Source organism: Diospyros lotus, chromosome 1 (assembly GCF_014633365.1).
Source record: "Diospyros lotus cultivar Yz01 chromosome 1, ASM1463336v1, whole genome shotgun sequence".
Taxonomy (NCBI): domain Eukaryota; kingdom Viridiplantae; phylum Streptophyta; class Magnoliopsida; order Ericales; family Ebenaceae; genus Diospyros; species Diospyros lotus.
This window is the reverse complement of record NC_068338.1, coordinates 40,795,326-40,820,739: the sequence shown is the minus strand read 5'-3', so window position 1 is coordinate 40,820,739 and position 25,414 is coordinate 40,795,326. Positions and strand designations below refer to the sequence as shown.

The window sequence follows — 25,414 nt, the reverse complement described above, 5'->3', positions numbered from 1 at the left end:
CAATGTATCCTATCGTCGTCTCATTGCAGGGCCTCACGTGATCACTGTTGCATCATGTCATTGTCTCGCCATAACACCTATTGTAGACCGTCGTTGCACCATCTCGTTGTCTCGTTATTGTCATCTCTAGATGAAGCCTAATTAGATTTTATGAATTAAGCTCGATTAGGCTTCATGTGGATAAACATGCCAGCCGGTTGAGTTTATCCAGGATGAAGCCTTGGGCAATAAAGTTCGGACTTCATCATCGGTACACGTAGCACAATCTATTCTATTATTTTACTAGCATGCCTATTAACCATGACACTAACAGGCTGCTGGCATGTTTTGCTGCGTCTTGGTGTCACCAATAGGTTCTGGAAGGCCTGGAATGCTTGTCAAAACTTTTTATAGCTTCTTCAAGAACTATATCTCACTTCTAATGACTTGAATCAACCCAACCAACCATTCACCCTACCTACAAGGATCTGGCTACAAGGAGATAGATTGTTTCATCATTCAGCTCTCTAAGTAGCTGTCCCATTGGCCGGCCAATGGCAACCAAAAGTGTTTCCATTTATTATTTCAACCAAGTTAATTTTTGGGTCACTTCTCCTCTAGCATCTTGGACACCTCTTCTAACAAAGATTCAAAAAGGGAAAAGTAAAATAAATGAATCCTCAGCTTTGAAATCATAAGCATACCACTACTAGAATTCAAAACCCCTTATTGACAATATATGTATGTATATAAAAAAATAAGAGCTCAACACGATAGGGATTGGCATCCTGCAACTAAGAGCACCTTGAAACCTATAAATTATAGGATGTGGATTAATTGGCGTGACATGGGAAGGGGACCAAAGCCATTTTGCAGAGCGGAGGGCGTTCAGATTGAACACTAAAACTATGTCCCTTTGTGGTATTGGCTAATTGCACAAGTGACCCTTTGTTTGGGAATTTTTGCATCCATTCCATTTCACATATTCGTGACTCGTTAGGTACTCTCAATAAATGGTCCTAGTTTTAGCTTCCGATTGACAAGTTCATCAACAGCCGACTGCACTGAATTCACTTGTAAACTGAGGAAGAAGACTGATGTTCAACCAACTCAACCGAATAGAAAAGCTAACGCGGTAGTAAGCGCCTTTTTGCAGATCACAGTCGAGACGATGAAACCACGGACAGACTCAGAGCGTCGAACGGTCCGAGCTGAATCCTTCCTTCGTCTCTCACTCATTTTCTACCTCTTCTCTCAGTCGCCCCCATCCATTTTCCAATCTAAGCAATCAAATTCAAGAAAGATTACGAAAGAATATATGCATCCCTATCAATAATACAAACAAATACGCATCAGATTTCGAAACTTGGTCGAGAAATGCTCCAGTCCAGATTATTATTATTATTATATCACAAAACAAAATCATCAGCACAACCGTCTCAAAAATTTCGTTTCAGTACATTATCGCAACCAATAGAGAGACCTACAAACCCTTTGACAAAGAGTACAAATATTCAGAGCACAGATCAACTGGTTAGTTCATGATAAATAGAGATTTATATCAATAAGTCATGAGTTTGATTTCTTACCATGCGTAATAAGGCAAAACCTACACTTGCAATTTATTTTCTTTATCAAAATCGAGAGTACGATTGATAGAGAACCGCGCAAGAACGGTAATCCAAAAAATACAAATAACATATTGCGCATTGAGACAAAGTTTTCACCTATAATTTATCTTTTTTGTCGAAATCAAGGGCACGAACAACAGAAACCACACAAGAACAATAATCTCAAGAGTATAGATAACATAATAATTCTCGTTATTTAACTTTTTAGGTAGTTATGTGTAAGTAATTTTTATTTAATTATTATAAAAATAAATTAGATATTTTTTATATAAAAATTGATTATTATGAATATGATTTAATTTTATTATAAAATAATACATAAATTATTTTTATTTTTTTCAATTAACCCCAAAAATCAGACGACGGCTTCAATTTTAAATTTGATGACCTCTAAAAGTAAAAAAAAAAAAAAAAATATAGAAATTATGAGCACTAATAATAATAACAAAAAAAATAAAAATAAAACCTTCAAGTATGAACCAACTTATGTCGCAGACTATATTGGAGCCTGGGTGATTGGACCCTTCAACCAGGTTGTGATTGCGATGGCACATTGTGGACTGACCAGTGACCACCGCCCCTGAGCTAAGCAGCCGCAGCATGCAGGGCCGGCCTAAGGGTCACTTGCGCCCTAGACACTTTTAATATTTAAAGGGAGGGACCCAATTTTTTGGTACCCTAGACATAGGCCGCCTATGCCTTGAGTCGACCCTGGTAGCATGCAGATGCAGTAGTCATCGCTTTGGAGTATGTACACTTGAGGGATGTGTAAGTGTTTTAAGTCTTAAAAGTTCAATTATATGCATTTGGCATTTATTTATATTGTAAATTAATAATCACGACCGTTGTAATTGAGCATCTCATCTGGCAAGATTCTGAATTGAGAATTAATTACTAACCCACGTACGTATATGAAGCCCATTGATTGATTCAAGTTTATAACAGAAACCATGTTGGCACTTTGGTTTCAATAGCCGCCAAAGCTAATACAGTTCAGTTCTAGCTCAAATGAAGCAAGCAATTGAACAAAGGCACATGAATCCCATTCATTACCAAGGATTCAACCCCCTCCTCCTCTTATTCAGCTTCCTCGACCGATGATTCAATCCCCAGAAGCACAAACCCCACCGCAACTCCCACGAGGACAAGCCCGTTCATGATTGCCGCAATCGTGAATATCTCGCCGGCGGCGCTGCAGCTGGACGACAGAGCTCCGCCTCCGCCTCTCGACGGCCGCTTCAAAGAGCTGACTATCTTCGCAAACGACTGCTCGGTACAAACGGGAACTCCCAAAGAGACCACGCTGTTGTGAGCTTTAAGGCCCCCAAAAGAGTTCAGTCCGGCGACGTAGGTTACTCCGGCTTTTCTCCTCTGGGAGGCCCGGCCGGCGGAGCCAGCCGACGCAGCCGAAAATGTCGCCGGAGAGAGCGTTGCAGATGCCGTCGCCATTGCAAAGCAGCAATCCACAGCCTGATGTGTACAAGGAAGAAAAGGGTTGTAAAACAAACGACAAATTCAGATCGCCGGAAACCCTTCTCGCTGAAACAGAACTATGGCACGGAAAGAGCAGAGAGTGATTAGAAGAGAACAGGAAAGAGTGAGAAACTTACCTGATTTGAGAAGAGGGTTGAACTTTGAAGGGTACGGCGTGGGAATGGAGAGATAAAAGAGAATTAAAAGGAGGGGTTGTGTGAGAGTTGGATAAGGCAGGAAGGGGAATGGTTGGCTGTCAAGTAGATTACAATTTGCTTATATATTTGTGGAGAGGAGATTCACAACAGGGCTCATCTGAGTATATCATATGTAATTACGAGCATACATGCCAATGTGCTAGTCTATACTACTCACTTTTTGTTGTCAAGTCGGGCCAACCTCCAAGGAGGTCAGCCCGCCCGATACTGTCGGGCACCGCCAGGCTCACCAGGCCTATTTATGCCCTCATCCCTCATCCCAGCACGGGCTCTAGGAGGCAATGGATCGACCCATGGACACATCTAATTTCCATTGTTAAACATACCTGTAAATCCGAACCGAGTTGGAAGCCTTGTCAAGTGTTCATACAGCTGAGGTCTTAAATTTCTTCACCAACCAATGTACTGGGAAAATGATGAAGCATGGTGGATTTTGTTGGAGGAAAATGGCAATCATCTCATGTATGAACAAGTGAAATTCCACACGTACTTGAAAATTAAGGATATGAAATGAATGCAACTTGGAAAGTAAATTAAGTTCCTCAAATACTTCTCATATCATGATTATTTCAATTATTTGAGGAGTTTGAAAAAAAAAATAAAAGCCACCGTGCACTATGTGACATATACACACATCTTTTCCTTGCTTTATTTGCAAGAAGCTAAAAGGCAATTACTTCTTAAAGGGTGCAAACTGAGACAAACCTAAAGAGTAAAAAAAGTCCAGAATAAAAGATTAGGAGAGATAACTACAAAAAGAAAGTGGAAAAAGATTTGTGCAAAAGTACGCTGCTTTCGGCAATATGATATGGTCACAAAGCACCTACTTGTTACCCAGCTGAAGACAAGTAAATCTGTATACAAACTCCCAAGCATCTAGACGTTCATAAAGTTTAACATAAACATAAGATCATATTTCTATTTTAACAAGCTGCCAGGCTATAGAAATAAATTTTACCACAAATTTCAACCATTTAGATCATGATTGCTGGAAAATTGGATGGTTCGGCTGAGATGTCTGTTTGGATATTGGTTCGGTCCTCCATCTTCAGAAATGCGAAAAATGGCAACTTTCAGTACAACCTCCTCCACCCTGAGCCGCTCAAAGACACAAACGTCTCCTTCCTCCAACTTGTTGTCCCAAACAAATTCAAGCCACCCCTTGCTCAACTTAGCAGAACCATCTCTCCACATGCACCGGACAGGCCACTTTTCCCCATTAGAACCCTGAAGTGTGATGAATCCTGAAACCCCACCGAGATACTTTTCGGCAAAGGAGGAGGGCATATGCTGCACATGAACAATGACTTCAAAGTAAGCACCTATTCAAGTGAAAGAAAGATCAGATAAAGCACGTATAGTTTGATGGCTCACCAAGCCTATTCCCTTGTATATATACGATCGCCGTAGGATAACTCTGCAGAATGGATTTTCAGACTGAAACATTTTTGCTGCATTAAGCACTCTTTCCTTTTCCTCAGGTGTTACAACTCTTGACTTCCTCAAGAAATTTCCACTACTTGTTTCACGTCCAGGTATTTGTATTTCACTTCCAAGCTTAGCTGATGATTCAAGGTCAGCTAAATCTTATTGCATTAGTTATGAAATCGATAATATCTTAGAATACTACAAGAGGAAAGGAGGATCTAAGTGAAAAGAGCTTACAAGATCCAGTTCCACGTTTCCTTTTTCTGCTTTCAGCCCTTTGATGCAGTGACTGCAACTTAATTTCATAGGCAGATGTCACAAGTTCACCATAATTACACTGAATACCTATGTCTCGAGTGGATCGAGCTGCTGACTGTACAATACCTACATGTGATTTTTCTCCATCGACCTTAAATCTAGAGTTTCTAAGTTCAGTTCCACTGAAGATACCATCAGCTTCTCTTATCCCTTTCTGAAGTAATGGTTGATCATAACTTTTACCAAGTTTTTGATGAGCCACAGTTTCACCAAACATGCTGTTTTCCAAGAATGGGGATACTTGGCAGGAAGGATGGTACTTCAAGAATCCAACTGAATAATTATATTCTCCTCCATCTCTATAAGGTACTGCATATTGGTTGCCACCACTAGGTCCTACTGAACTACTCAGAGTATCACACTGATATTTTATCTCAGCATTAGCCATATCATAAATATTCACTCTGAACTTAGAATTTCCTTCAAATGTGAAGACTAAAAGGAAGCCCACACGGATAGACTGGTGCTCTACAAATTCATGCCAACCATCGCTGAACCAAACTTTGTCTTCTATTTTCTTTAACCTCACTCGCCAAGCACAACCATTTGGAGTTGTGAGAGTAGCAACAGCAGGAAGTTCATAACCAAGCTTCTTGACAAACTTCCCTGGAATTTTCTGCAGGAACCAAAACCAATTAAGACTTCCTTTGTTTCAAGTGAAAATGAGAACAATAAGAAACATCCACAAAGGGAACTGTTCAAGAGAAATACATGATTAAAACAGTTCAAAGTAGCAAAGGTCCAGTTCGATTATAGTTTCTGTATTTTTTCTAAGTGTTTTCACCATTTTTGAAATTGAAAATTCTGACAACCACAACACCATTATTCACATAATCTTCATTTTTCTATAATAATGGTTTTTAAAATAAGTGAAAACATTCTTTTTACCATTTTCTTAGGTTCACGTTGTGGAAATAGTTTTTTTGCAAAGCAAGGGTAAAGCAGCATACTAAAAACGTCTTTCCCCCGTTGCAAAACAGGGAGCCTCATGCACTAGAAGGCCATTTAGAGTGTTTTAATATCAATTCGCACGAAATAGTTCCTAGAACCAAGTATAAAACAGTTTTTGGGACCATAATCCAACTGGCTCATAGAGTTTTAGGGCCCATTCAATTTCAAAAAAACATTTTCTAGTTTTCTACTCTAATTCTATAACTAAAGGTGTCCCAACATTTTATGTTTCAAAAAGTCATAGCGCTTTCATTTTCAAAAAAATTAGAAAACATCAAAATAATGATTTCTAATTCACAGTATAAAATTCAAAAATTAGAAAAAGTGATTTTTCTACTTTTTAAAGAAAGATTTAATTATTCAATAGAAAATTAAATTTGAAAAAAGAAAATGTTTTCTACAACTAAACAAGCCCTTAAGGTTTCCAAATTCCAACCAAACAGACATATTATTTTGTTTCTCAAATATTTGATAACAGGATTACCAAATTATGGAATTTCACAAAGACAGTGATATGCAAACAAGACTTTAACAAGAGATGTGAAAACAAATATTTCATCATACAGGAAATAAATTTAAAAAAAAAAGAGAACTCTGCCGGATTAACCCTAATACAACAGAGCTGCCTGGTTCAGCTAGTGGGTTTACGGGAACAAAAACAAAAACAAGCATCAGATCCAGACAATCATTTCCAAAAAGCAAGAGTAAGAAAAGAAGAAGGCTAAACCTTGATCTTCATTGCGAAGCCAACAATTGTTCTTGTTTTTCATTGCACAGAAATGAGAACAACACAAGTCTCAGAAAAGAGTTCGAGTTACGGAGTTGATCGAGCAGTAAAAGGAAAACAAAAAACCGAAACGCGATAAGATCAAAGAGAAGAACGGGATTGGATAGAGAGTTACCAGTTTCTTGTCCTGGATGATAGAAGAAACAATCATCCTGTAGAAAGTTGAAGACATATTCACCGGAAAATTCGCGCGCCGGCAATCGGCGTCTGCTAGTCCCCCTTGCTGCCCCATTGTTTCAGCCGCTGAAAACGTCAGATTCTCGATCACGGTCGTCGGCCGGATGGTCAATTCATCCCTCTCTCCCTCCCCTTCTCTCTCTCTCCCTTCTCTATCTCTATCTCTCTCTCTCCCTATCTCTCTCTCCTTTTGAGGTTTTTGAGATTTTTAATAAAACGAGTCCTAAAATAGCTCACTACCGGAGCACAAGTAAAGGAGCTGTCTCCTGAGCAATTAACAAAAATAGTTAATTACATTGGTACCCGGGAACTATGCCTTTTTACCTAATAAGATCCAATATTTTCAATATACAGATAGAGCCCCTACCTTTATATATTCGTAGAAGTACCCCTAACTGTTACTAAATTGCAGGTAATATAAAAATGGGTATTTTACCAATCAGTATGCAAATTCTCATTATATAATAATTATCAATAATTATAAACAAGTGGGATATACTAATAAAGTAGGTATATTTTTTGAAGATTCAACAACCAATGATATATGTTATTAATATAAAAAAAATTAAAAACGTTAGGGTTTCAATAACCAAATAATTATTATATATGCTTTAGATATTGAAACAAACATTATGTTATATATGGAATTAAAGATCTGTACATCAAGTTAAAGTACAGTAAAAAAAAAAAATTGAAGATATTGTTGATAACTTCAATTTTTAATTTACATCATAAATGCTTGGGACTGATCCCAATAAGTGAAATCATAACAATGTGAGTCATGATTTGACGGCAAAAGTTTCAAGAGAGTAGGCGAAGAGACATTTTGATCCCATTTAGGGACGAGCCCTTACAGTTCCCAATTTCGATCTTTAGTTAATTGTTTTATCTACGGAAATTTATATTAATTCGATTATTTCAATCAATTTTGATTACTATTTCAACTAATATGATTAAATTGATCATCCGAATTCCACTTTTACTAAAACTTAATTTGTTTCTGTGCACAACTAATTTATTTGATTAATAATTCAGTTCAGTCACCCAACCCACATTCACTGATCAAATTGAACAGCAATGTTGTCCTGTCCACATCAGGTTTCTGGCATCAGGCAAATCTGCCGCGGGCAGGGAGGGCCACGCCCAGATGAAAATGTCTCTTCGTCGAATTGAATTGTGGTACTGATTGAATTCTTCATCCCAAATATAGGAGTCAAAACACAAAAAAACAGAAATAAAACCCAGAATTTCTCGGAGAATTTATGAACAGGGTAAATGAATTGAGGCAAGTACTTGTAGTTCTTCGAGCCTACAGCATTTTTTACTTTGATGCAAGATCCCCGGGAAAGGGGTTTCAATTTTGATCATCAAGGGGTACTTCTATTCAAATCCCCTAAAGTACTACTTTTCTGTACAGTTAGAATGGAGGATAGAGACGACATACATTTACCACATCCTACAAGTGATTTGTGTACAGTAATGAAAAACCCAACCCTGATTGTTGTAACTCAACAAAAGAACGGAAAAAAATAAAAATAAAAAACTTGGTGCATAAATGATTGTTGTCGTGACAAACCACAAAACCCGCTACGATAGCCAACCCAAGGTGAATGATATTTCTTGCCAATCTGAGGAAGTCCAGTTTATCTAATCCACTTTCAAGCAGAATGATAATACGCGTGCTGAAGGAATGGAGCTCTTGAAACTGACTATACAGCAGGTTGGGTAGGCAGCTGCTTCCCGTGAACATCCAGCACAATATCCCCGAGCTCCGGGAATGCCGATTTGAGTATCAATTCAAGTATTTCATATGCAAGTTGTTTCAAGCAGACCGTAGACTGCAGCATAATAATATACGTCAAACCAGGTGCTACTTGATCACACCGTGTTATTCAGATAAGAAAAGAGAAAGAATCCATAGAACAAACGATTGCAGTCAATGCAGAGTGGATAGAAAATGCCGTCCTACCTGCAGGAAATAATGTATGTCTTTCGCACAACGCCTATACTGCTTGCGCCCAATTAAGCTGACAAGCGGAGCAGGAGCTCCATCTGGAAAAAAGTGAGTGGCACAATTTAAGTTCCAATTCAGGACTACGCTATCCAATTTTCACATATAGCGGGAAAACACGACCTCCGACGAGATCAAATAAAGGGGACAATTGATTCTGAGTATTTACATCAAATTTGCTACCAAATTCCGGGATAGTGTCTCATACAACAGCCTGCCAGAACGAGCATATTGGCTAGTATATCATTCTCTTTCTTTGGGCGTGACAAAGCATGGAAATTGTCCCTTCTAATTCTTATAGGGATTTCTATTCCAATTTTTGAAGAAAAGATAAAAATATTCACCATAGCTTTGCTAGGAAAAGCCCAAGAGATTAACTTTAATTTAGAAAGTTAACACCATGCTGCCATGAAGATCTAAAACAAACAGACGGGAACCTTTACATGGCCAGGAATCAACAGCAAGAGATGAAGTAATTGCCAGCGAACAAATAAGTGCACACATAACCAGATTAAGAAGATTCCAGAGCTGCCAAACATGCACTCAATAGAAATCCCATGCTAAACATATTAATCAGATAAAGAATATTCCAGAGCTGCCAAGCATACATAATACATATCCTGTGTATAACCTAATTTGACCATATATATAGTGTCGAACAGCCCCATCATTTTTTTTTTGCTAGCTTTGCCCCGTCATTCTCACTCAAGAGTATATTCTGATCTTTGCAATAAGACAACTTATGTTAGAAATACTTATCTGCACCTCGCATCCACCAAACTCCACCTGTGTACTGAGTAATTCCCTTAACACTTCAGTGTTGAAAGGTTTTCCTCCTTATCACAACTAGCTGCCTAATCGCAAGCCCAGATAAAGGAAGAGATGGTCGCACTGTGCGGCCAGGAACTAACATAAAATCGTCAAATCTTTTCAACATGGATTTTACACAAAATAAGATGACCTTGTTTCCACCAACCAAAGGAGAATTCTCTTTTTTCCCATTTTTTTCTTTTCACTACATAAACATTAAAGCCAGAGACTGATGCATCCAGAATACAGGTGCACTCCAACTTGGAACATTATTTTTATGAAAATGAAATCCAATATCATTGTCTAGTGAACAAAGAAACTGAAAAATCATGCCAAAAGAAATTCATCATATACAATTATTCCACAAGCCCAAAAAACATAATAAAAAGTTTATTGTCACCTAGAGATGAAGATAAAGATCATTTGAGGAGATATTAACTAATAAGAAGTGTACAAAGACCAAATAAACAAAGAGAGTAAAAAAGAGAGAAAAAAAAACACTTACTGAAGATCATTTTCTTGACATAGTGAGCCCTACGGGCAGCCTCAAGCTGTTGTTCAAAAGACCCTGTTTCAGTTACCCTACTACGACGGCTCGTAGTTTGAGAAGACTCATTAAACTGGCAATCATCAACTCCACTTTGAGGATTTGACCTCAGAAAGAATGTGCCATCAGGCCACAGAGCCTGTTAAAAAAAAGAATTACAAAAAATTTGGAAGAAACAAAAACTTTGGTTAATGATTCTTCCAGACTCTTTCCCAAGCAAATGCATTAAATGTTCTAGCATAGCAGATAACTGAAGGGTATTTGTCAAATTTAAAGATCATGAACACTTCAACAAAATTTGATGCATTAGTAAATTATTCTACATACTTAAATAGGGTACTTGCACCAGGCAATTATTTGGATGTATCATCTAATGGGAAGGAATACTTCTCCCTAATTAGGACAATGACACAATACATAGCCACAATAACTCAAATGCTTACATGATTTAGATGTCAAAACAAACTCTAGTATTGCATATAAGGTCATAAATACCAGTCATAGTTTTAAATGGAGTAGCAGAAAACCAGACAGAGCTCATTATAATTTACATTTAAAAAGGGGAAAAACAGAAAAGAGAAGAACGACAATAACCCAACTAAAACAAAAAGAAGAAAAGAGTTCTCACAATTTACACTTTAAAAATTTGATGTGCCAGACTCTAGACAAGCCAAAGGCCATCCCAATGTACAAAAGACATATTCAAAGATAAGAATTTTGGGCCTGAAATGGTGCCCACCAACCTAGCCTTAACTGACTTGGGCACCACAAATCTATCCTAGTGATAAAATGCCTTGGGGGAATTACGTCCATCCAAAAGAAACACACAGACAAACAAAGATTATTAAATGTGGTATAATATTCACATGAAGCATGGATTATGGTTCTCTTAATCTTCCAACACTGTAAATACGATCTTGTTTTCACAATCCTGTATCAGTAAAATGAACTAGATTAAAAAATAGCTAAATTCTTACATCTTGGACCCATTGAATCCCTTGAGCAATAATATCGTCTCTCCGCAACTGCTGAATTTGTCTTAGAAGCCAGTCATCAATAGCATCTTCCATCATTAACTGTAATATTTGCTTTGATATCCAGAAAACTTGTCTTCTGCAAAACAAAAATAAGCATGTAGGATTATTAGTGATCAAACATGCTAAAGGAACGTACAGAGTTTTCAATATAGATCAATCAAGTCTGGTTGTAAGCAATAAAAGAGGAACACAACCCAAGCTATATGGGTGATTGTTTATGTTAGAAATCCAGAAATCTATCTTATAATTGTTTCCTACCTAGGATATCTTTATTCCTTTATTTCTAGAGTTCCCCTTTTTTATTAGGATAAGATTATGTTTCCTTATTCGTATTATTCCCCTTATTTTTCTTCCTTTATTGAGTTGACTAACCCCTAATTATTTGGGATTGGTTGCCTTAATCGGGGTTACACAATAAAATATAGAAAAGTATTCTTTTCCACAGTTTATACTTGGGATGAGGGACAAAGAAACAGAGAGATCTAGAAATGTCTGCACGCCAAGAAGAGGTTGCAGCCCTCCTTAATCAAGGTGCATGCAATATAATTACAACCATCACTACCTCAATTCTAATTGTGGTCACATCACCAAATGGTGTCTCAAACCTGAAAGAGGATAACACTCATCCTCCACAGAAACCTAAGTGGGATGCCCAATCCATTACTTGGATGGCTTGGCCATCTAAAAATAGGCAACCACATCACAATTCCCAATAACATCTCCACCAAAACCCTAGAGGTGTTCTCTCTCTATCTGTCTCCTTGCCAAAAGGAAAGAATGCCTCAGTTCATATCTAACTTTGAATCCATTGGGCCTAAAATATCCAAACATGGTTCATCAACCTTCACCTCACTTTCTACCACCTAGTACTAAATATATTTGTTTCTACTTGTGCTGACACTCAGCTATTTAAGCAAAGACACATCATTGTAGTGCACATAATCAGTCATAAACAACATTGCTTTGGTGAGCTGAAAAGTAGTCATGAACCATGTTGGTTTGGTGAGCTCAAAAGTAATTAATTGCAGTGCACATGATCACTCATAGAACTGCATTGGTTTGAGAATCTCAAAAGTAGTTACGTATCACAGTTAGGCTCCTGGTAATGTAGGATTGTTCACAGTGAAAACCTTTGAGTGAATACAACCCAGAAAGAATATCCAATGGAAGAATGGTGAACAAGCAAAAAAATAAAAAGAATTACAAAGCTCAATAACCTAAGAAATCACAAAAGTAACATTTTTTTCTTTTGGCTCCAAAAATCACCTAGAAAGAGGGGCAGACACAAGAATCTTTATTCAGTTTGGTTCCAGTTCTAAAGGGATGCTATTGTTCACACAAATAACCAAATCAAGATGAAAATCCAATAACAGTGCAAAATCAGAGAGAGTTCAACGGGTCTTTGTGTTTCATGAGCATAAGACCTAGGTCTGCAGCGCACAGGTACAAATCAGAGCAGGGGCTCCTCATTAACACACACCCAAAACAATAAAATAAGTTAATGCAACTGAAATCTAGGAATTTGTGTATATATAAAGAAAGGTAAGAACTGAAAAGGATAGAATCTAAAAACCAAGGTTGTGATGAGAGAGCTATAATCAACCTAGCACCTTCCCCCCCCCCCCCCCCCCCCCCCCCCAAAAAAAAATAGCAGCTAATTTACAAAGGTGTCAAGCCCTGCAAGTGTTCAAACAAAAGAGATATAATGGCCTTGCAAAAGATATGATCACGAATAGAGATTATTGGCAAGTTAGAATCCACATAAACAAACCCAAGTGGGATTAAAGGCTTGGGGGTGTTGTTGTTATGTTAAAAATATAAAAACAACATCAGACATCAAGGGGAGAAAATATGTTCCAACAATGCATCTTCTTCATCCTCAAAAAACTTATAAATTTCAAAGTAATATTAAAAACATGAAAGGACTTCTGAAATATTGCTCACCTTAACCATCCTCTTCTCTTAAGCTGAAAGATGTTGTCAACTAAGTTCAAGACAGGTATGCTTAAATTGGGTGGTGTCCACTGCAGAATAAATCACCAAATAAAGTTTAGGCAAAACCAATTAGATGCATTCAAGACATGCCTAAAGATGCTCTTGAGAAGGGGAGATCTGAGGTGGTACATGCGATGGTCATGCAAAGGAAAGGGAATACCAAATAAAAATTAAAAGGATACAAATCTAAAACTTAGGCAAAGAGAGCAACTTTGAAGGAAGAGAAATCTGAGGTTTACGTGGCACTCATAGAAAGGAAAAGGAATGCCTAAAAATATAAACAAAATTTGTATCAGCTAAAGGTCAGAAATTATGCAAAAAAATAGGCATAACTGGACAAGATTTTACTAAAAACAATCTGCAAGGTGATTCATAAAGGGTGAAAGTGGTGTTGATATGCTTTGTCAAGAATCTTTTACAAATAAAGAGCAAAAATTTGCTAATCACACACAAGAAATAAAAGGCCTAGTGGTAAATATGCAGAAAGAATTTAAAAATATTTAAAAACAGGAATTGCAAACATCATCATCAATAGGGTTTCAGAAATAATCAAACATCATCATCAGGTCAGTCCACTGATTCTTGGTACCTCTGGTGGTACCCCAGCTGGATCTTCCAGATGATCAGAGCCTACTGGTAGACTTGTTGCAGGATATCCTCCCAGACTGACAGATAGAGGTTCTGCCTCTAAACCATGTTTTGTTCCATAATACAACCTTCTAAAATTTTCACCATGTTTAACCACCCTTGGTGGCAGACCCTTTGAGTCTAATTCATTATCCGAGTGCCATCCATTAGCTTGAACATCAGGTCCTACTTCTTCATGGCCACGAGTTCCATCTTTATCAACATCCTCATCAGAAATGCTTTTTGCTGATTCTGCGGCACTATGCCAAGAGAGGTGTTTACTAACCTCATCAGCATTCCAGGATAAGTTCTTGCCTGCAATTGCAGAAGAGGCTTCGTAAGGAAGGGAAGATGAACCAACAACTTTCCGCATTAAGCCATCTGAAACTCCTTTGAACTGGCGCACAATATCATCCATAGCCTCATCCACATTCACTGTTTGAATAAGAAGAAGACAGACAAACATAAGTACGAAAATTTTGCCAGAAAAAAAAAATAATAATAATGAGAAGAAGAACAACCAAATAAATGACATAATAAAAAAGGAAAGCCATTAACATCAAGAGCAGATACAAATACTTATACACCATTATTTTCAAGATATACCCATAAAGAGGTAAATGCAACTCATAAAAGCATGAATGACAAATAACCAATACCATAACAACAACTAATAATATTTCAAACACCAGAATATCATGTAATATTATTTCAACAAAGTATTGGAAGTCTAAAACATCAACGTGCAGCATGGTTTCAAGTTTCAATTTATAACACAAAGACACAAATTCATAAAATGAAGTGAAAGTAAAAAGAAATGCAAATGGCAAACATAAAAAATCACAGGTAACCCTTAAATCATACTCAAACTTCTCAATACATATTTAAAAAGTTACACATTACACACATTTCTCAATCCTCATCAAGCTGAAACAGAAAGCTGCACACAAGGGATTAATAACAAAACACCATTAAGAAAGAAAGGGAAAATACATGTGGTACCCCTAAGGGTTAGGATAAATGCAGGTACTACCCCTGATGTTTGACAAAATACAATGACCACCCTGTACTTTTAATATTATGTTGCAATTTTCCCTGACATTAACTTACCACTGTTAAATTTTTCTAAATACCCTCTACTACGTTCTCTGTCCAATTTCTCTCAACTTGTCCACCTTGCATTTGACAGAAACAACTTGGTAAGACTTGAAAATGCCCAACAGTTCTTCAACTCTTTGTCCAGTAAAAGGTCATGACTTATGGATAGGGGGGTCAATGTGCCTATTACGCACATAATGTCATAATAAACTAAAAGTGCAAAAACTGAGCTTAACACCATATATGGACAACTAGGATCCAAACATGTAAAAGATGGAATGGTCATCCAACCAGGAAGAGAAGCTGCGCACCTGCAAGGGTCCTAATTGCTGAGGATGATTTTCCAAAAGAGTAGTTCTTCACCAACAATAAAAAAACTATTAGACTTGATCATAAAATACAATAGGAAGATTAATTGATGGGAAAAGAAGAAAACAATATTGGAAGAAATGAAAACCTTTGAGGAAGCACTCAAAAAATCCCACACTTCATGTTGCTCAGCAACATTAGCTATGGACACGAGATCCTGGAAAATGAAGCAAAACCATAAATGGCAAAAGGACAGATAAGAGGATACGCATAAGATTTGTAGATGAGGGCTAAATTATACTTGCAGATATTTGTCAAGCTGAATACAGCGTTGATGAACAAGAGCATCTTCTGTGCTGGAGGAGAATATCCTTTTTGGAGGCAAATGTAATGTATAATTAGGAATATCCTTAAGGTGTCGATGTAGTCTCTCAAAATTGCTGTATCTGTGACCAAATATCCAAAAAAATATATAAAGAAGAAATACATGCTGACAGATGATGCCAATAACATAAAAAATAAAATAACTGAAAAAATCCAAAATGAGGATTAATATCTTGAAGCCTCAGTAAGTCTTGGTGAATTGAAGCACTAAAGCAACTTTAGTTAAATGAAGAAAGATGTGAAAGGATAATCCCGCAATTATATTGTATCAAAGGTGAAGATAAAAATAAGACCTTCTTCTAACAGACCAAGTGTTGTTATCTGCATCTGTCACTAAAATTGAATAAACTGCAAAGGATTTTGATCCAAGTTTCTCGAAGTATGCTCCTTCAACCTATAGACATTAAATAGCATCAGAAGCTAGTGATGAGATGCAAAATGGATGAATCAACCTAAATCTGAAGCAAGTGCAACACCAAAAACTAACAAGAGATGAATGAAGAAGTTCATTAAATCTATCAATACAGCTCTCTTTATAGTACTAGCCAAATGTTTCTACATCTCCTGAAGGAAAATGGAAGAGGGGAAGTTTACCCGGCACCAAAGCTTGGGAGCATGCATTACTTCACTGTGGAACACCATATTTGAAGCGCCCTTGGCAGTATGTGCTTCACTTTGTCTGTCAAAATCTGGGCTATAAAACTCTGATATAAGAGGATGAACGCCTTCACTTCTGGATGCTTTTTCCATGTTGGTTTCAACTTTTAGAGCAGACGTGCTGTTTGATCTTTTAAGCCAACCTTTATTCTCACCCAGAGTAAAAGAAGCAGTATTCTCCAATTCATTAATGGCTCCTTTCCCACCAGGTTGTTCCTTGTCTAGTCCACGAAACAAATGTGTCGTATTGTTGCTCCCGTCGCTTGGTCGAGCCTCTGTAATAAATTTTGGTGGCAACCCAGAATCTTCTGTTGCAAAAGAAACTACAGGCCTTTGGGTTGACATTTCTGTCCACGAACTATTTGAAGGTTTAGCACTATTTATTCTCGAACTCTTTGCAGCAATCTTCTGAGCTTTCTTTTTATAATTTTTTCCTTTGGTCCACATGTTTTCAAGATTTTCAGGCATCAGAACCTCTGTTCTCCTCTGGGTTGCCGCCTCCAGTATTTGTGCCCAGACAACAGGATGTTCCTTACCAGAAAGATTAGAAGTCAAATTCTTTGAAGTATCCAGGGGAATATGTTTCTGGATGCCAATTCCTGACACCAAAAGATCAGTTCCTTGACCAAATGAAATCATATCCTGCCTTGAAGTATATTCCTTTGGTGGTATATCTGCAGGAGCAGTATGGTCACTGCTACCCATTACATTAGGTGAGTGGCTATCACCTGTCACTTTGTTTCCACCATCCTCAGTACTAAGGAAAACATACTCAATCAACTCATTCACATACCTGGAAACAAGTAATCATTTGATCTAAATAGTTCATATCTCAAATATAGGGAAAAAATAAATTTGATATACTCATAACACATTAAATGATTATAAGCTAGTTATGCAAATTTGGCGTTAACATTACCTCATGTATGGTTATCAAAACAAGTTACCATGAGACTTCACCAACCCAATTAATACTAATTAAAATTTATAAACTTATTTCTGAAATTCAATTCTTGTTGAAGTCATGTTTGCCAAAAAAAAAATGACATTGGATTGAAGGCATGTTCAAGTACCCACTACTTCATTTTTTATTTTATTTTTTTATATTTTCTCTTTTCCTGTTTTCGTGAGAATGTATCTTGACTACTTTGAGTTTTGGGAGGCGGAAGGAGAATCAAGTTTTGGCTTGAACAATTGGCCCTTTCAAATTTGTTCTGATTCACAGAATTAACAGAAGCATAAAAGGATGACAGATGGTGCTCTTCAAGTTGTTCAGGCTCTACTGATTCTGGATTGAGTTTTATTGGATTCAGGATATTTTTCCAAGTCAGCAATCAGGGTACAGAATGATATTTAGAATTCTATTGCATAATAAGGATTTGGAAATTTGAAGTTCTCATTGCAAAAGGTTATAATATGCTCTAAAAATCAATAAACTAAAACATTCATGAGGAACAAATAGTTGTGAGGAAATTGATTGGCAACGGAATGCTAGATTGGGGATAAAGTCTTACAGTAACTTACTCTGGGCTTGCAAAACTCATAACGGGTTGCATTACCAAGCAAGTTATAAGCTCTCGGGCAATGCATCGAACAAGGGGGCATTGGGCCTCTTGTGGTCTGAGGACCACAGCTAACAAGCCACCAACAAGATGCTGAAGAACCTGCAACAAGCAAAGGCATCATATGGCATCTGAATGGCAAAATCAAAACGTGAATTTTTTTTTTGTCAGAACACTCCACTCACACCTTGTACTCACTCTCGGGAGATAAACATGCAGGGTGAAGCTCCCTTGAAGCTTCAAGATGGTGTCTCAAACGATCATCCCTTTCTTTTGAGGATAGTGTTCCCATGACATCCACGCCAATTGCAGCTTGGTTTCTTCTAAAAATATCTAGGTGAACCCCAACTAAGTCAACTAAATCCCTGATACAAACAACAACCAAGTGACTCGATTATTCAATCATGTAACCATTTGAAACTTGACGGACACTTCCCGCTCCAAGAAAATTTGGCAACTTTCTCCAGAAAATACCTTGTCAAAAAGTCAACTAAGTTTATCTCTTTGACCCTTCCGGATATTTCACCGAGCACATCCATGATGATGGCACGCATGAGCTCCGGCGCCTCCTTGTCAGGTGTAATATCTGAATACCACAAATCGGAGACAAAATCTTGCAATAGTTTATTAACAAATCCCTCCATTGCAGCCTCCACAACAGGAGAGTCAATTTTTCTCTTCCAATTTGGGGGTGGCGGCAATGTTGAAAGGCAAGGATCATCCACGGGCAACTGCTTCTTTTCTAAATGAGATAAGTATGTCGGAGGGCGAACTTTTCGCACCTTCCACCGGAACTCCACCTCACTAAATAAAACCCGTAATGCAGAAACAAATAGAATTGACAGGGGAATATTCATCCACATAGATTTGCTCGTGTCTGCAAAGAACTCCCAATATGTAACAGAATTAATTGAGACTAGTAAAGTGAGAACTTCCAGAATGCCTAGTCAAAGACATGGAGCCAGCAGAAGACAAAAGTATCCCACGAGATAAATTTACTGAATCAACAATTTATAACACTTTTCACGACAACCAATGTTTAGAAGGTATATAGGTTTCTCCGGTCGCCTATGTTTCGCTCTAGGAAATACATTAAACTAAAATTTTGGAATTTTCAATGGCCTTTTTGGGTCAAGAGAAAACAACGAAGTACTAAAAAGAGGATTCACTCTGCTTAGTTGAGACGAGTTTCTATATTTTCTTACCTTTTCAATTTCAATACCTCACTGCAACTCCAATTATTTAAAAGAAATAACCAGAGGCCAACCAGTTCAGAAAACTGAAAACAAAACCCTAATTCAGGTCAAATTGACTCGAATTCACGTCGAGGATGCAAAATGAACAACAACAGAAAAAAAAATTGATTAATTCTACAAGAATTCTACAATAAATGCCTGATTGCAAAGCCAAGGAGAAGCAGGCAATTCGCTCTGTGTTTGAAAGCATCGGGCTAAATCGAGAACGAAGAACTTACGAGTCAAGAAGTACGACACAGCGAAGATACACAACGACCAATAAACCATTCGAAGCTTAGCCTCTTCGATCAGATCCTGCAAGGTCTCCATCGCCTTCATTGTATTTGTCCCAAACAAACCGTCACTTTCCTCTGTGACAACGGCTGGATTGGCCCCAATTCTTGTTCCTCTCGAGCGATCAAAATCAGAAAACAACAAGCTAGGGTTTGTCTTACAGCTCTGTTTGTGTTTCTTGAACTAATACGGTTCGATTCGCTCTGGTCGGTCTCTTTCTTTCTCTTCTGTCTCTCCCTGGAGTTTTTGCGTCGTCGAGCAGTTTGGAAGTTTCAACAGAGAGATTCCAAGAGAAGAGAAAACGTGACATTTGCTTCCAGTCTTGGGAGTAAAAGTAGACGTGTAGTCTGGACTGGACTCCACTCGACTCGACTCGGCTGCGTAGCTTTGCATTAGCCCGTCGTCTCGTCTGTTACTTTTAGACAAGATAAGCCGCCATCTAATTATCATCCTAATGCTTCTGTAATATTCCAAATATATTCGATTCTAAAATTTACAAATTATAAAAAAAAAAATTAAAAATGGAACAGATAGCCGTTGCCCTGATGCTTTGCCCTCCAGACATATGGTAAGTGGATATTTATTGACGGTTATTTCATATTTGTCATGTTTTTATTTTTTATTTAATTTAAGAATAAATTAATTTTAACTTAATAAAGACATAAGTAATGTTTCTTATACCTAATATCTCTTTATTTGCAATTTTGTCAATACTAATATTCACCTCCAGAAAATATATGTACCTTTCTTTGTAATTTTTTTTTATTAATATTTAAATCTTAAGTAAATTTTGGTCTTGTTAAAAATGACTTTGGGTGCATTTTTGTAATTATATAGTTCAATTATTATTTTGGTTTAAATAACAAATTAATAATTATTTATAACATAGCACTGAGGCTATCAAAATACTAAAGTGATCACGTAGCAAAAGTTAAACTTAGGAAAAAATAAAAAATCTCAAGTTCCAAGTGTCATGATTCACAACAAGAAGCTTATGTAGCACTTGGAATCTTTGATATAGACTTTGTTTATTATTTTTTTTAACTTAAGAGACTTATGCTATTTTTGTACAAGAAAATAATTTTAATTATAGTTGTGCTGGCTGCTGCAATTATTTAGCAGCAATGAGTTTGCATTGACAAAATATACTTAGAATGAAATAAAAAAATATAAAAGTGATGTAGTAGAAAAACGATAAAATTCTCTCCAACATCTCAATGTTATGTCATGCTCTATTTATAGGCTACTATGGTACTAAATAGGTGCTTGCGCACGTGTTTGGGGTGGCATTCCACGAGTGTGGGTGGGTAAGGGTGCATGGCTACTATGGGATGATTTTTGTGTGATGTCTCATCTGGAACCAAACGGCCTGCTTCTTCTTTGCCATTGTCCAAGATCATCACCATTCACTAAGATTTGCTTCTTCTTCCTCGACGACATATTGTTCTTCAAGAAGCCATGCTTGCATGCCAAACAAAGCTCGAGCCATTTTCCAAGTACATCTCGCAAAATGGCTGTTATCCAGACCTAATCAGCTTTATTTTAATTAATCAACTCAGTAAGCCAAGTATTGGAATTATATTACCCATCAGTGCAGGAGCTATCTTCGTTATCTCATTATCACTTGTTTCAGAAAGATGCCCCAAAAGAAGGGGTAGAGAAGCTAATCATTCAAGCCGGTGGATTGAAATACCTTATCAGCTGTTTACATGGAAGCTCAGCAATTCATAAAGTGAAGGAGGAGGGCAGTAGATGTACCAAAACATTGAACAAAGAGAAAAAGGAAGAGGCAGCTTTTCATGTCCCAGATGGATTACCCAAATCTGCCAAAGAGGTAGAAGAAGAAAAAGAAGAGAAAGCGAGAATGCCGGATTCAGCTTTAACCAGAATGCTCAGAAGCGATGGGAAGCTCCCAGCTTGGTACTCCTCTGCACCTTGTCATTATACAGGTTGATACACACACGAAGTTGCCAATAGTGGCTTATATGTCTTTTTGGCTTTAATTTTTTCCTGATTCATCTTATGTTCGAGGAGGATTAGGATTTTTGTTAGATTTCGTGTTTAGGTGAATTAGAATTCATAGTCAGACTAAATAATGAAATAAAAACTTAATATATAATTGTTAACAGATTTAGTGTTTTAATTATTTAAGATGTCACATTACAGTGATAAAATTTTTAATAGTTTTTATTATTTTAAAAAATAATATCCAATTTTTTTTTGTACTGTTATGAGCCACTTTAATTGTTCTTTTTTATGCAATATTTTGTCATTGACATATCTCATGATTGTGTGAGAAAGTTTTATGTAAATTTCAGTTTGTATTCAGTTTTCATAATTTTTAGATATTATTTATATAATTTGCAAATGGGATTGTATGAGTTGAAGTCTTGAAGATTCTCCTTAGCATAAGATGGGTGATCTCATCCATTTGGATGCACTATGATCATGAATGGAGTTACAGTGGCAACGCAATTAACAAAACTATTGCAATTGATGATTGAAGTGAGGTGCATGAAATTAGATTTAGGTGAAAAGAATGCCAGATCTGCAGCAATTTGTACAAAACTATGCCTTTTTATAAGCTATTTTAATGAGGTTTCTTTTTTTATGTATGGAGATCCACGAGTTTAAGTATAAAGTTTGTATAAATCTTTATTTGTATAGCATTAAGCGATGGTGAAAGTAGGAGGTGTGTTGGCAGTTGGGTAAAGAGGACTTAGTCATTATCAATTTTTAGCACTTGCTTACTTACCTCTTTTATGTACAAGCAAATTTCACCAAAAATTGGAGCTGGCCTCCCTAAATTTATCTTTGACAACACCCATATTTGAGGTTTAGAAAGATCTATATCAATGGGTGGTGCTAAAATTGGGAGGCTTTGGTCAACAACCTTTCAAAATAACTATCGTTCCGTATCTCCTTATTCCCCATCCATCCATGACTCCTATAAGCAGGCCTTGGGCCTCTCCAAGGGTTGTGGCCACCATGGCTAATATGAATCCCTTCGGCTGCTTCCTCCTCTTCTCTCTCCTTGTCCCTTCTGCCTTCTCATTTGGTTTACATCACGACGATGTAAAAAAATCTGTTTCCCAATTTGCGGATCATGTGGTTAGTGATGGTTCTCCCCCGGAAGTTGAATATGAGATTGAACTCAAGGTCACTTTTGCAAATGACAGGCTCAAGAGAGCATACACGGGTCTCCAGGCATGGAAGAAGGCTATTCATTCCGATCCAAATAACATGACTGGCAACTGGGTTGGGGCCAATGTCTGTTCCTACAATGGTATTGTGTGCGCTTCAGCATTGGACGATCCCACGGCTAATGTTGTTGCCGGGATTGATCTCAACCATGGTGACATAGCCGGGCACCTTCCTGACGAGCTTGGGCACTTGTCTGAGTTGGCCTTCCTCCACATTAACTCTAACAGGTTCTGTGGAGTCGTCCCTGAGAGCTTCAACAAGCTTCAACTTGTGAGTGAATTGGACATTAGCAACAACCGATTTGTTGGCAATTTCCCGAAGGTTGTTCTGGAGTTGCCAGGCCTCAAATACCTTGACCTCAGGTTCAATGATTTTGAGGGACCATTGCCTCCAGAGCTCTTTGAGAAGGAGCTGGATGCCATCTTCCTCAACAACAACCGGTTCACGTCCACCATCCCTCTGACTATCGGCAAGTCCCCAGCCTCTGTGATTGTATTTTCAAACAACAAATTCACTGGCTGCATCCCAAAGAGTATAGGTAAAATGGCAAGGTTGGACGAGATACTTTTCTCCGATAACGAAATGGGCGGTTGCTTGCCTGAGGAAATTGGGCAGCTGGGAACTGTCAGTGTGATTGATATCAGCAGAAACAAATTCACCGGGGTGTTGCCAACATGCTTTGGAGGGCTCAAGAGCATTGAGGTCTTGGATTTTAAATCCAACAAGCTGACTGGAATGGTTCCTGAAAGCATTTGCAGCTTGCCAAGCTTGACCAACTTAACACTCTCTAAAAACTTCTTCAAGAAAGAAGGGAAAACATGTGCAGCACCCCGGCCTGGTGTTGCATTTCATGATGAAGAGAATTGTTTGGAAGACAGGCCGAAGCAGAGGTCCAAGGCCAGTTGTTCGGGCATTGTGAATAAGCCTATTGATTGCAGCAAACTATGCAGAGATCTAATTGATGAACCGAGCCCCGTTACTCCCCACAAGCGTACACCACAATCACCACAGCCCGCTCCCCAAAACCCAAGACCAGGGCCTCCGAAAAGCAATGAGCACACCCCATCAATCCCTAAACATCATCCTCCACCGAAGCCCACATCGGATAAAACCCCATCACCAGCACCACCAACATCAACACCACAGCCTCCACAAGTACCAACCTCGTCTCCATCACCACCTCCAGTAGTCGACCATAATACCCCATCCACCCCCAAACAAACTCCACCATCTTCACCCCCATCAACACCGAAGCCACAGCCTCGACCACCCCCTACCCCAATCTCTAAACCCAACCCACCACCTACATCGAAGCCACCAACTCCAACACCAATGCCAGATGCTACTTCACCTCCAAGACCTTCTCTTCGACCTCCTACTCCTCATCAAAAACCATCTCAATTCACTCCATCACAGCCACCTGCCTTCTCTTTTCCACCACCAGTTCACTCACCTCTGCCACCTCCTCCAACTTATTCCCCTCCACCTCCACCAACCCATTCATCCTCTCCACCAGCGCAATCCCCACCAAAAACTCCTCAAAAACCATCTCAACCTCCTTCACCAGTACCACTATCACCACCATCTTCTGTGCCAAGCAAATCAACACCACCACCATTGACAACCCCTCCAAAGCCTTCTTCACCCAAACCAACACCGGTTAAGTCATTTCCGCCACCAGCTTTTGAACCCATGCCATCACCTAATAAGCCGGTAAAATCAACTCCACCACCTAAAATATTGTCCCCATCACCCCTACCACCAGTTCATTCACCTCCACCTCCACCAACCCATTCATCCTCGCCACCAGCGCAATCCCCACCAAAAACTCCTCAAAAACCATCTCAACCTCCTTCACCACTACCACCACCACCACCACCATCTTCTGTGCCAAGCAAATCAACTCCACCACCAATGACAACCCCTCCAAAGCCTTCTTCACCCAAACCAACACCGGTTAAGTCATTTCCGCCACCAACCTTTGCACCCATGCCATCACCTAATAAGCCGGTAAAATCAACTCCACCACCTAAAATATTGTCCCCATCACCCCTACCACCAGTTCATTCACCTCCACCTCCACCCCCACCTGAATTTTCACCGCCCCCACCAGCTCATGTAGCTTCGCCACCTCCTCCTCCAGCTTACTTGCCTCCACCTCCTCCTGTCTTCTCTCCGCCACCATCAGTCCGCTCACCTTCACCACCAACAATGTCCCCACCGCCTTCATCATCCGTCTTCTCTCCACCCCCACCCCCATCACCTTCTTTATCTCCTCCTCCTGCTCCAGCTCCAGCTCCCGTCCTCTCTCCACCACCAACCTTTGCTGACTTCAACCTGCCACCACACTTGGGGGCCGTGTACTCATCACCGCCACCACCAATGTTTGAAGGCTACTAAGGACACCTCGACATATTTCCATGTATTTTAACCATTCCTAGTCCAATAAAATACACACTTCTGTGCAATGATCAATTGAGTTCATTCTCTCATTGGACATGCATGGGTCTTTAGGCTTGCTAGAACTGATTACAAGCAATAGTGCCCTTTGTTTTCCTTTTTTTCCTCTACTTACCTTAGTATTTTCTTATTCTAAATTGTATCTATATATGTAGATGTGAGTAAATAACTTCGTCTCCCATTTTTGTTACTCAAGTTGATGCATTGTACATGCAGTTAAGC

At 38.5% G+C, this 25,414-nt stretch overlaps 5 protein-coding genes across 6 annotated transcripts; 2 read left to right on the top strand and 3 right to left on the bottom strand.

Annotated features, from left to right (window-relative positions):
- Window positions 1-2,518: 2,518 nt before the first annotated feature.
- LOC127788564 (uncharacterized) lies at window positions 2,519-3,059 on the bottom strand. The gene has a single exon (XM_052317010.1). The coding sequence runs from the start codon at window positions 3,057-3,059 to the stop codon at window positions 2,688-2,690; it is 372 nt and encodes a 123-aa protein (XP_052172970.1). The 3' UTR covers window positions 2,519-2,687.
- Window positions 3,060-4,267: 1,208 nt separating this feature from the next.
- Window positions 4,268-7,169, bottom strand: LOC127788556 (B3 domain-containing transcription factor VRN1-like). 2 transcript variants are annotated; one of them, XM_052316991.1, is made up of 4 exons: window positions 6,901-7,169; window positions 4,967-5,663; window positions 4,676-4,881; window positions 4,268-4,591 (listed from the first exon to the last, which is right to left on the bottom strand). In XM_052316991.1, the coding sequence occupies exons 1-4, from the start codon at window positions 7,015-7,017 to the stop codon at window positions 4,268-4,270; spliced, it is 1,344 nt and encodes a 447-aa protein (XP_052172951.1). In that variant the 5' UTR covers window positions 7,018-7,169. The 2 variants fall into 2 exon arrangements, with proteins under 2 accessions (XP_052172951.1, XP_052172959.1); XM_052316999.1 differs by having other exon boundaries at window positions 4,676-4,863.
- Window positions 7,170-8,255: 1,086 nt separating this feature from the next.
- On the bottom strand, window positions 8,256-19,913 carry LOC127807780 (uncharacterized). The gene is made up of 15 exons (XM_052345880.1): window positions 19,474-19,913; window positions 18,474-18,876; window positions 18,187-18,364; window positions 17,962-18,101; window positions 16,375-17,230; window positions 16,074-16,174; window positions 15,698-15,842; window positions 15,545-15,613; window positions 15,399-15,444; window positions 13,952-14,424; window positions 13,312-13,391; window positions 11,308-11,443; window positions 10,289-10,469; window positions 8,932-9,014; window positions 8,256-8,800 (listed from the first exon to the last, which is right to left on the bottom strand). The coding sequence occupies exons 1-15, from the start codon at window positions 19,571-19,573 to the stop codon at window positions 8,672-8,674; spliced, it is 3,120 nt and encodes a 1,039-aa protein (XP_052201840.1). The 5' UTR covers window positions 19,574-19,913; the 3' UTR covers window positions 8,256-8,671.
- Window positions 19,914-21,038: 1,125 nt separating this feature from the next.
- Window positions 21,039-21,482, top strand: LOC127793734 (CCG-binding protein 1-like). The gene is made up of 2 exons (XM_052324430.1): window positions 21,039-21,044; window positions 21,162-21,482. The coding sequence occupies exons 1-2, from the start codon at window positions 21,039-21,041 to the stop codon at window positions 21,480-21,482; spliced, it is 327 nt and encodes a 108-aa protein (XP_052180390.1).
- A 986-nt stretch (window positions 21,483-22,468) lies between these two features.
- Window positions 22,469-25,132, top strand: LOC127793724 (leucine-rich repeat extensin-like protein 3). Its single transcript, XM_052324418.1, has one exon. The coding sequence runs from the start codon at window positions 22,469-22,471 to the stop codon at window positions 25,130-25,132; it is 2,664 nt and encodes an 887-aa protein (XP_052180378.1).
- The last annotated feature ends 282 nt before the right edge of the window (window positions 25,133-25,414 follow it).

Excerpts from the sequence above, each read along its gene's own strand:
- LOC127788564 (XM_052317010.1), bottom strand. The coding sequence starts at position 3,059 with ATGGCGACGGCATCTGCAACGCTCTCTCCGGCGACATTTTCGGCTGCG.
- LOC127788556 (XM_052316991.1), bottom strand. The coding sequence starts at position 7,017 with ATGGGGCAGCAAGGGGGACTAGCAGACGCCGATTGCCGGCGCGCGAAT. Across the intron at positions 5,664-6,900 it reads TCATCCAGGACAAGAAACTG|AAAATTCCAGGGAAGTTTGT; the intron begins GTAACTCTCTAT and ends TGGTTCCTGCAG. Across the intron at positions 4,882-4,966 it reads GAAACGTGGAACTGGATCTT|CTGACCTTGAATCATCAGCT; the intron begins GTAAGCTCTTTT and ends AATAAGATTTAG.
- LOC127807780 (XM_052345880.1), bottom strand. The coding sequence starts at position 19,573 with ATGAAGGCGATGGAGACCTTGCAGGATCTGATCGAAGAGGCTAAGCTT. Across the intron at positions 18,102-18,186 it reads CTCCCGAGAGTGAGTACAAG|GTTCTTCAGCATCTTGTTGG; the intron begins GTGTGAGTGGAG and ends TGCTTGTTGCAG. Across the intron at positions 17,231-17,961 it reads ATGAGTTTTGCAAGCCCAGA|GTATGTGAATGAGTTGATTG; the intron begins GTAAGTTACTGT and ends ACTTGTTTCCAG.
- LOC127793724 (XM_052324418.1), top strand. The coding sequence starts at position 22,469 with ATGACTCCTATAAGCAGGCCTTGGGCCTCTCCAAGGGTTGTGGCCACC.